At 33.5% G+C, this 16,775-nt stretch overlaps 2 protein-coding genes across 3 annotated transcripts; one reads left to right on the top strand and one right to left on the bottom strand.

Annotated features, from left to right (window-relative positions):
• The first annotated feature begins 4,845 nt into the window (after positions 1–4,845).
• LOC100258879 (cytochrome b6-f complex iron-sulfur subunit 1, chloroplastic) lies at positions 4,846–6,961 on the top strand. The gene is made up of 5 exons (XM_002284325.4): positions 4,846–5,043; positions 5,251–5,495; positions 6,059–6,176; positions 6,402–6,584; positions 6,693–6,961. The coding sequence occupies exons 1-5, from the start codon at positions 5,005–5,007 to the stop codon at positions 6,792–6,794; spliced, it is 687 nt and encodes a 228-aa protein (XP_002284361.1). The 5' UTR covers positions 4,846–5,004; the 3' UTR covers positions 6,795–6,961.
• Positions 6,962–8,458: 1,497 nt separating this feature from the next.
• On the bottom strand, positions 8,459–16,475 carry LOC100258913 (uncharacterized). 2 transcript variants are annotated; one of them, XM_010645962.3, is made up of 2 exons: positions 16,346–16,475; positions 8,459–10,937 (listed from the first exon to the last, which is right to left on the bottom strand). In XM_010645962.3, the coding sequence occupies exon 2, from the start codon at positions 10,905–10,907 to the stop codon at positions 8,700–8,702; it is 2,208 nt and encodes a 735-aa protein (XP_010644264.1). In that variant the 5' UTR covers positions 10,908–10,937; positions 16,346–16,475; the 3' UTR covers positions 8,459–8,699. The 2 variants fall into 2 exon arrangements, with proteins under 2 accessions (XP_010644264.1, XP_010644262.1); XM_010645960.3 differs by having other exon boundaries at positions 8,459–10,934; positions 16,346–16,437.
• Positions 16,476–16,775: the final 300 nt, after the last annotated feature.

Raw genomic sequence — 16,775 nt, 5'->3', positions numbered from 1 at the left:
TGGTGTTGAAGCTGCTGCCTAATTTTTGCGTGTGATGAAGTGCTACCTGAAGTCATTCTGCTCAAGATTGAGATCTTATACAATCAGTACAGTCAAACAATGACAGGGTTTCATTACTTCTCAAAGATAGCTTTATTGATTCCTTTCCCAATAGAGGCAAACCATCTATCAAGCTATTTGTAGATACATAACTATCAGATTATCGTCTGTTATGCTTGGAGAACGAGCATGCCTAAATTGTACCAAATACATCAGTTCACAACTTAAAGACGCAAGCCCAGAAAGTGCCAAGAGAGAGAGCAGAATATATTTGGGGATTCAACACTGGCAAGACAGTCTCAATCTGATTCCCAGGCTCCACCCACATAATTGCCACCTTGCCACATATCATACTCCTGATGTTTCTTTTCCTTTATTTTGTGATTTTATACATCTTAAATATGAATTTCAAAATCTTTTTCCATAAAAATAACTTTGGTTTTCTTCAAAATTCCTTAGGAGCTTCTAGGTATAAAATCCAAATTTTAACATGATAATTGATGCCACTTTCCTTTGGGCATGCACTATCTTCTTTGATTTTTAACTATTTTCATGATTTTCTTGATTTTCAACAAGCATGAATAAACTTCATGATTCCGAACAATGGAATTCATAGAATCAACTCATGCAAAATTAATTAGGGCTTTGGTGGGGGCCCGACATTCATGATATTCTCATCAATATTGTTTGCTTGATATGTTGATTTTTTATTATTCTTGATGAAATATTTGAATTCACTTAATATTTATTGTTGAGATACCCTTGTTCCCATAAGACGTGTGGATATTCGCAAATCAGGTATGCTTTTCTCACCTTACAACTCTAAAATTCTATGATGTGTACATTATCATGAGTTATGATCCTGTTTGATGGCATGATTGATTGCCTTGATGTTTGTTTGATCATCTTTGACAAAACACATATTATGTGTCATATTTCCAAACTAATCTCCTATGTTTCATGATAGCACTTGAGAAGCCGTTCAGGTACTCACTTCGACTCTCTTTTGTGATTTGATCTTGTTTAGCATGCAAATCTTTTGAAATCACCTAGCCTATTTAGGTATCCATAATTAACCGATTAATTGCCATATTCCCCTTAACTTAGTCAGTAGAGACCTCTTTAGGGCTTAGAGGGATGCTACCTCCTAGAGGTACCTTCCCAATAAGTAACCTGATCCCCGGACTTAGATTCGGGTTTTTCAAAGACACGCTTTTCCAAAAATTATGGAGTCATTTTTTAGGGTTTTATTTCTTGTTTTATTTTCCCTTTAAAAATAAAAATAAAATAAGTGGCGACTCCAACTTTTTTTTCAAAAAATCAATTTTTCACAAATAAAAAGTGAGTCTCGCCGATCGAGTGGGGACGCACGTGAAAAATGCGGGTCCACAGTGGGATTTGGGTGGTTTGACTTTACATGTTCTTGTTATTTGGTTGCTAAAAAAGTGAAGGAAAAGAAGGGAGATTGGAATTTTGGGTTGTTATGGGTTTTCTCTTCTCTGGTTTCTATAAGGAAATTGAAATCTCTACTCAACTATGTTAACTAATTATAGTAAGATCGATGGATATTACAATTTAAGAAGTTTGATTTGTTTTGTTTTTACATTTTCTCACCAGCCAAATGGGGTTAGAGGTGCAATATGTTGCAAACTAAAACAAAGATGAAGACTAAGGGAAGGTTAGTAACTTTTTGGGTTTAGGAATTTACAAATCTACCCTTTATTAGTCAGTCACGTGTATTACACATGACATTTCTATCCACTTAAACTAACATTGTCCAATGGAAAAGGCAAAGTGCTACAATTTAAGAAGTTTATGGTGTAATGTGTTCAATTTTAAACCTAAAAAAATAATGTGCAAAACACTGGATAGGTTGAGGGGGTAAAGTGTATTAAACTCATATTTATATAAATTTCAAGATGAGAAAACTAGTAAAGACATAGTTATTTATATTCCCATTTAATTGAAGTGAAAAGAATTTTCTCTATGGCTTTTTAGTTCCACTTAAGGGGTTTTTTCACGCTATATTTGATGTCTTTTTGTGGTTGAATGTTCTTAGATTATCATTATTTGTTCTTATTGAATTTTATTATTGTTGAAAGGTTATTATTATTGAGAGGTTGTTATTATCGTAATGAAATCTTTTTACCTGTACAAGCCAATTCTCTAGATTTGCCTTAAACTTCCCAACAATACAAATGGGAGCAGACTATGAACTCAAAAGCACCATGACCAAGAGCACACCACCTAGTGGTTTAGGTGCACAACCACCTAGTCATATGTCTAGACCTCCATGCCACCACCATACCATCCACCCCCACAAATCCTAGACCATTTTTTTTTTCATATTTTTCATAATAAAATTAAATATGAGAAAATCATTTTTCAACCAAAGATAACTTAAAACTATGTTCGATTCCCAAAAATTAAGGAAAAAATGTTAAGAAAAATTATTTTTTCATGTTTGATTTTATCATAAAAAATAGTAAAAAAAAAGTTAAATATAATTAATATTAGTAAGAAATTTATATAATTTGAAATTATTTAATCTTCATGTAGAATAATTAAAAAAGTGTAATAAGTTTGAGGTAGAATATAAAAATAATTTATTAACTTAAAATTTTTTTCTTCTTCACAATTTCTTTTCTTCAATCATTTCAGCTTAAAAACAAGGTCACAAAAAATGGAAAAGGAGGATAATATGGTGGTGGCTTTCCCTAGTGTATGGTGTTGGTACAGGTTTAGACATACCAATAATAGGATAAGGAGGATGAATAGATGGAGGTGCTGGTGGAAGACCTGGTGGTGGTGCACCAAGACAACCGGATTGGCTATGTTGCTTTTGAGCTCATGGCCACCTCCCCTTCGTACTTTGTCGCCGGCTCCTTCATGCATTGAAGTCGACCCTCCTGCGATGTCCATTTGGTTGCTGAGAAACGAAAAATAAAAAATAAAAAATTACAGAGTATATTTTCTTGGTTTGCAACCCTCAAAGCAAAAGAAGTCCAGGGAGGTATTTGACACAACAATTTGTAGGATTAATCTTACCAAGAATCCATGGGCCAAGAAGGTGTCGTCCCTCATCCTTGAAGCAACAGTAGTTAACAAAAGGTTTGACATGTTCTTGAACCCTTTCTCTGAAGAAAGAAGTGGGAAAAAAAAAAAAAAAAAAAATCAAACAACAGATTCATGAGAACAGTAATTTTCACCCTCCCCCATTTGGTTGCTGAGAAACAAAGAAAATAGAACCAAACAAGTTTTCTTTTTCTTGAACCCTAAAATTTGAGACCATGCAGCTGTATTCAAACATTTGGTTCTACACTTTCTTGCCAACCAAACACAACCCTAGCCTTGTAACTTATTGATTGTTATTCATGGTGAGATACCGTACAAAAGGATGGATTTTCTCCCAACTTGAGAGATGGGTGAATAAAGCAGTATACCAAGAAATGCATGCATTCAGTATCAGAAAGATTACTAAGAAAGAAAAGAAAAGAAAATTCAAGAAAGAACTGAAGATTCTTCTTATTGGCGTAACCCTTACGATTACATGGGCCTGAAGAGGTTGAATTTGAAAATTGCGATACTCCAAGTTGTCTTTAATAGCCATGCATTCAGCCGCTACCACCATGAAGTGTTCGTGGGGATCAGTGCAAAGGATGGAAATCTTCTCTCTCTCTAGTTGTCCTGAGTTTGGCTTCTCTGTACTTGTGAGTCTTCTGTTGAAGATTGCAGTGACCAACCAAATATTGTCATGTCCACAATTCTTTTTTTAATCAAAATTGCATATGACAAAGTGTATTAAAGTAAATTAAAAATGTTATAATAAGTGGTTCTAATATTTAATCTACTTTATTTCTTTTTTTCTATTTTATATAATAGTTTTGATATTGTGGATGAGTGCAAAAATTGATCATCTAAGTTCTAAAATTTCTGTATTTTTTAATTAAAATGGTATTTAAGAGTAATTTTGAATTAATCAAATTAGCAAAATATTTTATCATTCTCATCGAGGGGTAGATAAATCATTTGCATCCAAAATAATTTTAGACTAATATATCAATCGATCAACTTTCAATACTGAAACACAAATTTTTACATTTTTTAAATGATCCTCACGTAGGGTTTATCTTAATATTTAAGTTACTCTCTTCCAAATGAGAATAGGAGAAGGGAGTTGTCTTGGCCCATAATGAATTTCAAATATTTTCTACATTAGAAAGTGTTTTTCTTTTTAGAATCTTATTTTAGTGTAATTTCTAATTAAATAGATTTATTTAATTTTATTTCTCCTTCCTATTCTTTGTTTTTTATTTATTAAGGCGAACCCAAGTGTTTTCTTGATTGGGTATCAAGAGGAGACTGAGATTGTACTTGATAGTAATCTCAAGTGTATAATGTAAAACTAAAGTTCAAAAGATTGTACTTGATAGTAATCTCAAGTGTATAATGTAAAACTAAAGTTCAAAAGATACTAGACATACGTTCGATGGATGATTGAAGTTCTAGAATTTGGTAAAACCTTGTATTTAATATTTTTTTCGATGGCTTTTGTGATTCTTGAGTGACCACGGTTCTTCATCAATTTAAAGATTTTTCATGTGAAATTGTAATTTGTGCCTTGGTCTTTCATTTCTTTATAGTATCTCAATTTTGTTTATTCTAGATGAATATCATAAATGCTATTATATATCAATATTTTGTATTTTTGGTCTGTTAATTTTACTGAGCTTGATGACAGGTCCATGGACTTGAGCCCAAAGTACAAAATGGGCAAGGGCCTAGTCAGTGCAAAACATACACAGATATGGTCACAGTAATCTCTAACATGTGGCTGTGTGGCACCATCCATCTTCCATCAAACAATCACCTTATCTACTATCTGCTCTGTCCACATTCTCTCTCAGCCTCACCTTCACAAAACCTCACTTGATTACCACCTGTTGTTGCCCAAAAATCTCAGCCATGGCTGCCTCCACTCTCTCCCCTGCAACCTCTTCTCAGGTCTGTGTATGCACCCCTGCTCCATACCCTTCAACTCCTTCACACCATTCAACACCTCCCCATCTCCATAACGATGTTTTTTTTTTTTTTTTTTTTTTTTTTTTTGTGGGCGGGGCGGAGGAGGGATTGAATTTTTGTATCAAATCAATAATTTGACGTCGAAAAAGTGAAAGTTGAACGTTAATATTGTATTCTTGTTTGTTTCAGCTGTGCTCTATCAGGAATGGGGTGTTGTCACCATCCCATGCTCTGCTGCCCAAGCTCACAAGGACGAGTCCATTTGTGGGGAAGGGAAAGGGCTTGAAGATCAAGTGTCAGGCCACCAGCATTCCGGCCGATCGAGTTCCTGACATGGGCAAGAGGAAGCTCATGAACTTGCTTTTGTTGGGTGCTATTTCCCTCCCCTCAGCTGGCATGTTGATTCCTTATGCCACCTTCTTTGCACCTCCTGGGTGAGTTTGATTTTCCTCTTTTTTTCTTTTTTTTTTTTCATTCATTTCATTTCCTGATTGATTTTCGGTTCGATTTTCCAATTTCTGGCGGACCCATCTTCATACTGGACCCTCATATTTGTGATTATAATTTTCTCTAGTTTCTGGGCATTTATGAAATAAAATTTATCGAGGCAGTCTTCTTTCTTGTCAGGTAGACCATACATTTTTCAGAGTTCTAAGAAGTTAATGTGATTTTCATAGTAGATTTTGTTTCTACTGCTGAAATTTTCTGATTTCATCCTAGGAAAAACTAGGGTTTTTTTTTTTTTTTTAGTATTTTCTAGTCATTTTTCTAAACTCAGCAGGACAGCTGCTGGGGTTTGCACGGTGGTGAGAATTGTTCTAGTTTTATTGGATTTATTTGATTTCTTCTTCTAGAATCACACGCATTAGATGTCAGAAGTTAAAAAAGGGAAAAAAAAAAAAAACAAAAGAAAATTTGTTGTTTGATCTGTTCATTTCTGTTGATTTCTTTAGATTTAAATTCTAAATTTCTAATTTCAAATCTGAAAATTGAACAGAACAGGATCTGCTGGAGGTGGTATTGTGGCCAAGGATGCACTTGGAAATGATGTTATTGCAGATGAATGGCTTAAGACTCATGGCCCTGGTGACAGAACCCTAACACAAGGGTTGAAGGTACTCTCATCTCTCTGATCCTCTTCTAAATGATTCCTAAATTTTAATATATGGATTTGATTTCTTCATCACAGTCTTTCATTTCAGCTACTGCAATCCATCCTGGTGTCTCATTAATCGATTTTTCTCTTTTCAAGAACAAATGCCTAATGACTACACCAATAGAGCCAGAAAAATCTAACAGCAGTAAGTTCAAAACAATCTGAACTTCTTGTTGTATTTCAGGGAGACCCCACCTACCTTGTTGTGGAGAATGACAAAACCCTTGCCACATATGGTATTAATGCAGTCTGCACCCATCTTGGGTGTGTTGTGCCGTGGAATGCAGCTGAGAACAAGTTCATCTGCCCATGCCATGGATCTCAGTACAACAACCAAGGCAGGGTTGTCAGAGGACCTGCTCCTCTGGTAAGCAACATATCATCTATAACCCTCTGAAATGGACTCTCTCTCTCTCTCTCTCTCTCTCTCTCTCTCTCTGCTCTAATGACTAATTCACACTCCTTGTTTGAACAGTCGTTGGCGCTGGCACATGCAGATATTGATGATGGGAAGGTATTGTTTGTTCCTTGGGTTGAGACAGATTTCAGAACAGGTGAAGATCCATGGTGGGCCTAAACTGCAACTCAAAATTATTCATTGTCGCCTCAAGGTAATCAGTCAAAACATAATCATTTATAAAACCAGAAATCTTGTAAGTTGTAATGAAGATCCAAACTGAAATTGGCATTATTACTCTTTTAAGTATTAACAATTTTATATAGAATCCTTATATTTGTTTGGCATTGAGAATGAGAAATTTTGATACAAGTTCTTCTATATTAGTATTGTAAATCTTTAAATTTAGCCTTGGGGGAACACCAGTGGATGATATATTTCTGCGGCAAAGCTTGGTTCTTTAACTAGATGATAGTTAAATTGTAGCTCTGTTCTTCAAATTGCTAGGAACTCACATTGTTAAATGCATCTAAAGAATGGCTTGGTGCTCAAGCATCTGCAAATTCAGCCTCTTCGACCATTGGCTCAGAAAATGATTTCTTTCCATCTCATTGAAATGAACTGTGTCATATCTGATGCTTCAAACAATTTGGAGCTACTCCATTGCTAAACAGTAGGGTTTATTGACTATCCTGTAGCTCATCATCTTGCACCTCTACTGTTCCTCAATTTTTTGAGATCTTTTGCAAGAATAACGCATCAAACGACAGTAGTTTGCTTCTAATCCCCTACACTGCAATGGTACAGTTTCTGCAGGAAGTACCTATGCACAAGGTATTCTCCTTTCTTCTTTCACTGATTTTGACTTGAAGAAAGAACTTCCGAAACCCCACTAGAACACTTTGGCTGTCCTTTGCACAAAAACTTCCAAAACAACACTGATTGTCCTGGGGGGAAAAACTTTGTATAAACCATGTTATAGAACACTTCAATTCCTACTGTCCTCCAGATTTGACCTTGTATTGTGCTTGGGAGAAAATCTGCCTAAACCACATCATGGAACACTTTGATTTAAATTTTACCACATACTCCATCAGTTCCTCCATAGAAGACTGACGTTGGCTTTGCAAGAAAACCCCATCACCCCTCCCTGAGCATATCCTTGTCAGTTTTTGAATCTTTTGCTTTCTTGGCCTTTTTCCTTTAGCTCTTTGATAATAAATCCTTTCAAGTCGTCACGGACAGGCTTGCTATTTTTCTATTGAAGCTCATCCAGGATGTCCTTACCTCAAAACCTTTTGAAAAAGAAAAATGGAATAATAAAAACAATATGAAGTGAAAAAAAAAACCTACAAGTGTAGTGGTCTTTCACATTTATCAAAGAAAAGAGACATATGTCATTGAAACTTATCTCCTCCTCTCCCCATTCTTTGCAGTTTGCAACATGGTTCTCTGAGGTTGATTGAAAAAACAGGGGATATCATGGATCCTCTGCTTTTCCATTTTCAAGAAATACTAGTCTGAAGAGTATGAACATCACCCATAACATTAGGGTTGTCAATCATAACCTAGGAATTCTTTTCCCCAGCTTCTCAAAAGAAATTTTTGAGTACCTGGAATCATTTCATGAACAACAATATTGCATAAACAATTTATATTTGATATTTTTAGACATTTAAGCCATGTATACAATACATCCAATATTTTTAAATCCCGAAACAAATTCAGAGAGTTTGGTGCTACAATGTTACCAGCCATGCAAAAATGGTGGGAGTTCATCAAATATCCAGTAGCATTTAAATGTTGGGCTGAAGGTAAACCACAGAGGAAAACTGAAGAACTAATGAGCTGCAAAATCCATGAATTACTGCTATAGGTGGACTTGTGTTTGTGTTACATGCATAATTGCCACATCCAGTGAACATTGTTAAGAGTTAAGGCATGGAAAAGAAAAGGGCATCAGATGCAAAAGGAAAATGACATACTACTGGAACTTGGTGATTATTCAACTGAAAGCATTAAGAGATAGAAATGTCTAATACATAGTAAAAAACAGAGGATCATTAGTTGGTTTGAAGTCTTCCTTTACTTCTCCACAAGCAGTTTTGCTCTAGCATGGCCAGCCTCTACCCGGAACTGATCTCCCAAGCCTAACTGGGTCATTAGTAACCAAACAAAAGTAACAAGTTCTCCACCTTTGCTGAACTGCTGGGCATGAGTATTTGCTCTGCAATGACTTGCAGCATAAGACAACAATTCCACCCATACTTCACTCATTACCTTCCACCTCTTCCTTTCGTTCAATTTTTTGAGTTCCTTTGCAAGAATACATGCGTCAAACAACACTGATTTGCTTCTATCACCCTTCACTTCAATGGGCTTAACAACAGTTTCTATCAGAAGTAGCGCTGCACAGGCTTCCCATATTTTTTCCTGCATCAATTCTTTTTTTCTTTCAGAAGAAAACTTCTTAAACCACGACAACAAAGAGCTTTCTTTAAATTTTCCTCCAGAAATGATATCCTTTCTGCGAAAAAACTTCTTTGCTTCCTCACAAGTGTCTCGAAACCTAATTTGCCCAATACCTGCCACTGCAGACATCATTGTAGGCCTCATGACCAAAAGATATAGCATGTAGTCTGACAAGAATTTACTGAACTCGCGTCTATTATCAAAGCTTCCTTCTTTTGATGGCTGATGTCCAACTTCAGGGTCTGTATGTGTTGATGACGGCATTTCATAAAAGCAGAGATCAGTAGCTATATGCCACAATAAAAGAATCTCATCATATTCACCATCAACACTCCATATCAGGGACTGACAAGCGCTCTGTGAGAGAACCCAATCACCTCGCCCTGAACATATCTCCCTGGCAGTTTTTGAATCCTCTGCTTTCTTGGCCTTTTCCTTCAGCGCCTCGCAAATAAAAATTTTTAAATCTTTTGGAACCTTTATGTGTTCTTTGTATTGAATCTCATCCAGAATATCCTTAAGTCCAAACCAATCTACAGTTACGTCGATCCATTTGAACCGCTCCTTCAGGCAGTAACGAACCAAACTGTGCTGTGACATAGAATTGGACCACCTCCTACCAAAAGTTTTGGACCAGCTGCCTATTCTGTAGATGGTGAGTCTTTTACGTGTTTTAAGAAGAAACTCTTTGGCTCTACGGTATCTGAGTAGAACTATAGTCCAGTCAGAAAAAATGAGCTTGATGACAGCTATAGAGTCCAGGCAGATGGCACCAATGAGCAAGGCATAGGTAACATAAACGTCGAAGGGGTGCATTTTCCCCTGGTTGGGCGGATGCCCACCATTTTTCTGCTTATGATGAGCTGCAAATCGCTCCAAGGAAGCCACTAGGCAAGTAGAGCAAACGAAGCGGAGAAAGTAGCCGATATTCCCATTCACCACAACCATCTTGGTGTAGAGGGCATCGTACATGAAATTGAGTTCAACTTCCAACACTTTGAAGGCATCTTCTGTATTTCTTGCGAAGAAGTACCTTCGACTATCCTTCCGCTCTTGGAAGGTAAACATGAGGTCGACAATCAGACCCTTAAAAATATTGAAATATTTGAACCCACCTTCCACCACATCAAGGTCGGAAAGGCGCTCAACTCGAACAGCATAATCTGCAGAAGCTCCGCCTCCAAATTCTTTCTCTATCTTAATATCAGCCGGAACATGGGCAATCTTCTTTGAGGTGTATTCCTCCATGAGTTGAGCATAGTTTGGACCAGCGTCAGCAGGTGGAAGCATGCTGGCCTTGAAATTACCCAAGCACCCCAAATACAAAGCACGAGTCCGCTCAGCATATTTGATAATCCCAGCCAATAACATAAGGCTTGTTGGGATCCAGAGCTCACTTGGGAGAGCCTGTAGGATGACATAACCAACGGCAATAAGCTGGATAAGGAGCCCGAACAAATGCCTGATCCAGAGCTCATTATCTTCGAGGGAGAAAGCAGTGATGGCATCAGGGCCACCAAGGTGTAGCAGTAGAAAAGGAGCCCACAAAGCCAGAAGGTCCTCGGTTTGAACTGGCATCTCACATTTGTTTTTCATGTCATTTTGGCTGTTGGCAATAAGACCCACTGCAAAGGCTGCCACCCAGTCGGCCAGCAAGTAGGCTGACCAGATAATGAGGGTCACAAATGTGTTTCCTCTCCGCTTTCGCGTTGGCGCACAAAAAATTAACAATATCTGGAGGAAAAGACTGAAAAGAATGGAACCCCGGAGATTCCATTCATCCCATAATTTCTTGACCTTTTCAGGAATGACGTTAGCCATGCCTCCTTTTGCCTTCTTTCTTTTCTCCTGCTGCATCAAACATCAGATCGCGATTAGTTTCGATTATTCAAACCATCCATCACACCCCCATATACCATGTTTGAAGCCACTTTCTATAGATGTCATTTTTTAATATGAAAAGAAATCATATCATATTATATCATACTTTCTTATTTGATATTGCAACCAAATGTAGCCATTTTCCTTCTTTTTTTTTTATACCTTTTATAAAACAAGTTCAAATTGTCAATTTTGTAGATAAATATTAAACTTCTATTTTATGTTAAAACGATGAATAGAAATTTCGGTTTACTTTACATTGATGACAAAAACACTAATTACGTATTTAAAAAGAATGATAGTATTTTAATAGAAATTCTAAATTATAGATATTACTATTTTAAAAAGGCATAAATGATATTTTTTATTAAATATAAATGAGAAATAATAATAGTTAATAATATTTTATTTAAAATAATTAAAAAAAAACATGATTAATTAAATATTTAAATAAACTAACTTTTTTGTTATAGGTATATTTTTACTCCTTCATTACTATCAAGGTATTTTGGATCTTGCCTATATCTCCCCCCTCCCCCCCCTATATATATATAAAGGTTTGTCTAAAGGCAATCCAAAGGAGCTTGTGTTAGCTAAAGGAATAGGTGTTTTAGGGCAGGATTTCTGATAATTACTCAATTAGCTTTATAATCCTATGAATAGGGCCTAAATTAACCTAAAATGAGTTCAGTTTTTAGATCTATGTCTAGGAGATCCACAAATCCCCAAGAAGCTCTAATAAATAGTGAAGAAGTAAATTATCCTAAGATTCCTAATGAAGTAGACAATTGGAAATTACCTAAGTTTTCCAACCAAGAAATTATTAAAAATGATCTTTTAAGTTTGGGAGAATTATTTTTTGGGGGTAGATGGACCTCCAAATTAACAAAAGGTCCATATAACTCTTCAAATTGAGTTGAAGGATATGAAATAGTAATGAACAAATATACCCTTTAAGAACACATATAAAATATTTTATAAAATTAAGTTAAATAATTTTTTTTCAATAATTTTTTTTTCAAAAATACTAAATTAAATAAAAGTAGTTTTCAAAAATATGAAATTAAATAATTTTTTTTCAAAAATATTAAATTAAATTTTTTTCAAAAATATTAAATTAAATTAAAGTATTTAAAAAAATATTAAATTAAATATTTTTTAAAATATTAAATTAAATAAATTTATTTTTAAAAAATATTAAATTAAATAAATTTATTTTTTTTAAATATTAAATTAAATAAAAGTATTTTTAAAAATATTAAATTACATAAAAGTATTTTTTTAAAATATTAAATTAAATAAAAGTATTTTTCAAAAATATTAAATTAAATAAAAGTATTTTTCTTAGATTATACAATTAAAACAGTTAAACAAACCATAAGTTTGGAACAACATGATCAATTAATAAGACTTCTAAATAGCAAACTTATCCAAAAATACAAGAAAGACTATAATTCTATATATCTAGGCATGATTCAAGTAGTTGCTAAGCCATTTGTTAGAATATGCTTAAATACCTTCATTGTTATGTGTTCAAGAGATAATAAACATTTTGATTATAAGGATTCTATTATTGGAGCGGTTCATGGTCTAAATGATAGCCTAGTTTACTTCCAATGTTATCTTAATTTCACAATAAGATTAAAGAATGTTGACATCTTAGATTATGTTGTCCTTCATGTTAAAACTCATGGATTCAAGTTTAAGGAATGAAACAATTCAATTTCTATAATTACCAAGTTTGCTTAGGAGAGTATGGCCACTATTGTAGGATATGAAGCTTTATACACCAAATCTAAGGGAAACTATTATCTTCCAATTAGATTTAATATGTAAATCTAACTTCATCATCCTCAAAAGGATCTTATGGAATGGAGTTGATTTTCCAAAATCATGACATTTCTTCAATGTTTGTTCCACCCACAAAACAACAAACATAAAAGATTATAACAAATGGTTCCATATCCTAATGGAGGAGATATGGTCTTCTCTAGTTCCTTCAAACATTCTAGGACCCGAAGAATTTCATAATATAAACCCTCTTGAGCATCATGCTCATTGGTTCCAACCAAAACCACTAAGATAGAGGAAGAATCCACCTCTTCAAACCCTAATAATATTAAGTTATTAAAAGTTTGAAGCCACATAAATGTATCACAACCCTACAATTCAGAAGATATGGAGTTACCCAAAAGGAATTTGAAATTAATAAGGAAATTCTAAGAAAATATTTTTTTCTCAAAAGAAAATAGGGATAAAAAAGAATGATATTTTAATAAAGTCCCACAAGTTTTAAGAACTATCTATCAAGAAGAGTTTTACAATTATCTAAGAAAACATCAAACTACATGTTGAGTTTTGGAAATGGTTTGAAACCTTTAAAGAAGAAGAATACTCGAGATATCCTTCTAGGAGTTAACAATAATTTAACAAAACTCAAACAACGGAATACTGGTGATAATGTCATCATAGAATCCATTCATCCTCCCGAAGCCAAAATAGATAAGGATATTAATGGAACATTAGTGAGGGTATCACCTTTTAAGACTAACACCAATGATAAAGGAACTCTAATAGATATTAGGAAAATAATGGAATCAAATAATAATACTGATATATTTCTTAAGCTGTTAGGAGATCAACTCAATAGAGTAGAAGAAGTCATCCAAAATCAAGAAGATATTAAGAAAAAAATTATTAAGAAAGATAATAAACCTTTATTTAAGCTATTTAAGTTATCTAGGAAATTTCAAGAAAATCATACTAAGATCTAATTTTAAAAAATTAAAAAAAAAAAAACAAAAAAAAATGAAAAGGTAAAAGAAAATGTGATTATCCTAAACACGCCACAATTTTCTTATATAAGAAAAATTAATACTATTAATGAAGAAATTAGTTCAAATATTGAAGCTTAACAAACTAATAGAAATATTTAAAGAAACTCAAAATTAGGAAATTTCTACAATTAAGAATTTTTACCCAAGGCTAACCTTCCCTAATATGCAATATGAGGAAAGCAATCGATATACTCAAGCTTTTTATACTAATAAAACCATTTATGAATGAAACATAGATGGTATGACTAGTATAATATTTTAACCAAATTTCAAGAAATGACCATGGTCAATACAACTTATAAGTTAAACAATAGATTGTCAAACCATGTTGTTTTCTAGACACTCATTGTTGGGTTTACAAGTTAGTTAAAAGGAAGGTGGGATAATTATCCCACATTATAAGATAAAAGTTCTATGTTAAAAGCCAATGAAAAAATTCAAAAAATGATATTGTAAGGAAGAGGATGGACAAGACATATAGAGGATGTAGTTGCTACTTTAATTTTTTCTACTATTAAACATTTCATAGGAAATCCATCTAAGATCAAAGATAAAATAGCACATCTTTTAACCAACCGTAAGTACCTAAAACCTCAAATTTTAGATGGTATAAAGACATGTTTTGTGTAGAAGAGGAATTGAAATAGTTGTTTTGGATTGGTTTTACTCCAAGAAATTTCAATACTAATTAACTCAATTTTTTAGTTTCAAATTATTTTTAAAAATTAGTAAACTCATTGAGGCATTAACACATTAAATATTGTTTGATTTGAACTCCTGTTGTCTAATGAAAAATTGAGGAAGATAACAAATTCATTGAGGGAACTACAAGTTTTTTCGTAACAGACGGAATAGTATATGCTGGGACAAGAGTACATATTTTTTTGTCACTAGGCAAACCAACTCAAATTAGATCACACTTAATGCTTTGGATTCTTCTAAAAATTGTTTGGAAAAGCCAAATTTGGTCTAGAATGACTACGTAGATTTCTCTTTAGCACATAATTATATTTTTCAAATTTTCTCATTCAGTGAATAGGCTTCAAATCAAATGAGACTTAATGTATTAGATTCTTTAATGGGTGCAATAATTTTGGACTTAAAATTAAACCAATTAATCAAAATTTTCTAAAAATAAAATTGGTCAAAAATAATTATGTTAATTTCTCTTCTACATGACTCTCAAATCACGCAAAACTTATGCATTGGATTTTTTGACAAACCTAGTAATTTTTAAAGTAATTTGAAACTCAAAAATTAGACCAATTATAAGGAAAATTTGTTAAACCAAACTGGTTATGCTTTTGTCCAAAAATGAGGAATAAATGTATATGGAAAAAAAATTGACATTTATAAAAATGAATTATAACAAAATATTAATCCATTATTATTTTTAAAATACTATTATTCATTTTTTTGAAAAAAAAATGCAATCATGGATCTATTAAAACCATATTCTATTAAAATATTTTTTTTAAATATACATAATTTATATTTTTATAATTAATATTATTATTATAATTATATTATTTATTTAAAAATTATTATCTATTGTTCTTTATAATTTAATATTCGTTTTAAAATGTGTGAACTTTTAAATATTATAATTTATTGTAAAATTTTTAAAATGTTGCTATTCCTTTTTTTTTTAACCAAAAAATGATTTTAATGTTAAAACAGACAAATTAGAGGTTAAAAAAATGAAGAAAAAAACGAAATTAGGTGCATTTAGTCATATAGAGAACCAAAAACAAAAGCCCAAAAAAAAAAAAAAAAAAACCTTTCTCTTCTATTATTGAAGAGTATATGGGAGGATTATTTTTAGAAGGTAAAGAGTGAGGGCTACCTATTCATTATATTTCAAAAAGAGCTCAAAACATAATTTTTCCAAATTGGGAACACTTCACAACCCTTTGCTCATATGGGGAAAAAAAACTAATAAAGTTGAACCAGTGACAACTGGTATTCTCTTACAACCATTGGGTGAAATGAGGGATGAAGGCAAGATGGTTGGAAAAAATAGGAGGCATCAGGCATGCAGACATTAAAACAGATGGTCGGAAAGCTTGATGGCTCTCAGAACATGCCTTTGTGCAAAAAAGATATTATTCAAGCATTCATAAAAAGTCAAGGACATCTAGACTCTAGAGCCTCTGCCTGTTGTGGCTCACTTTGATAAAGGTAGAGACTAGAGAGTGCAATCCACAGAGAAATATAGGATGAGAAAAAAAAAAATCACTCAATCACTGTAACAGATTATTCATGTAATGGGAAAAGAGTTGACAGAGACTACACCATGCAAGCCTATTTCAAGAAAACCAAAATGAAGTAGCATATATCACTTTGCTGAGTTCCTGATGTCACAGGCCAGGCTTGTAGCACATTTTCTTAAAACGTCCTGGCAATGTTTTAATCATTTAAGATGTAACAGTGAAAATCTTTATAGTTAGAATGCTATTTATTCTGACCACATGATATACTTGATAGAAGGAAATATGATTTCTCTATTTACAAAAATGGAGAGTTGATAGTGAAACTTACCTTGAACCCTCCTCCTTTGGCAGCCCTGCTTTGAATTGTTCCCCTTTGCAGTGATTGCAGTGATAGCAGTGAGTGCAGTGAGCACGTCCACTCCACCTCCTTATATTTTGCACTTGGGTATGTCTTTGCCTCCTTTTCAAGCTATTCTCTTCCCTTTACTATCTGCAGTCCTATGCGTGCTCCTGTTTAAAGTAATTCTCCCAGGAGACTCTATTTTTGTTCTTTCACTTTAAGGTTCAACCTGCAGAATGTGAAAGAAAGTTTGCACTCTAACTCCTTTCATCAAACAGTTGAAATTCATCAGTAATATTCTATAAAACCTAATCCTCATTTAGTGTCCCCAACTTAATTCACTTCGATGAATCTTGAGAGTTCTCTCCTCAAAAAATGCCATAAACATCAATTACCTAATCAGTTGTCCTCATAAAGA

The sequence above is a fragment of the Vitis vinifera genome, chromosome 19 (assembly GCF_030704535.1).
Source record: "Vitis vinifera cultivar Pinot Noir 40024 chromosome 19, ASM3070453v1".
NCBI lineage: Eukaryota > Viridiplantae > Streptophyta > Magnoliopsida > Vitales > Vitaceae > Vitis > Vitis vinifera.
This window is presented reverse-complemented; position numbering and strand designations above follow the sequence as displayed.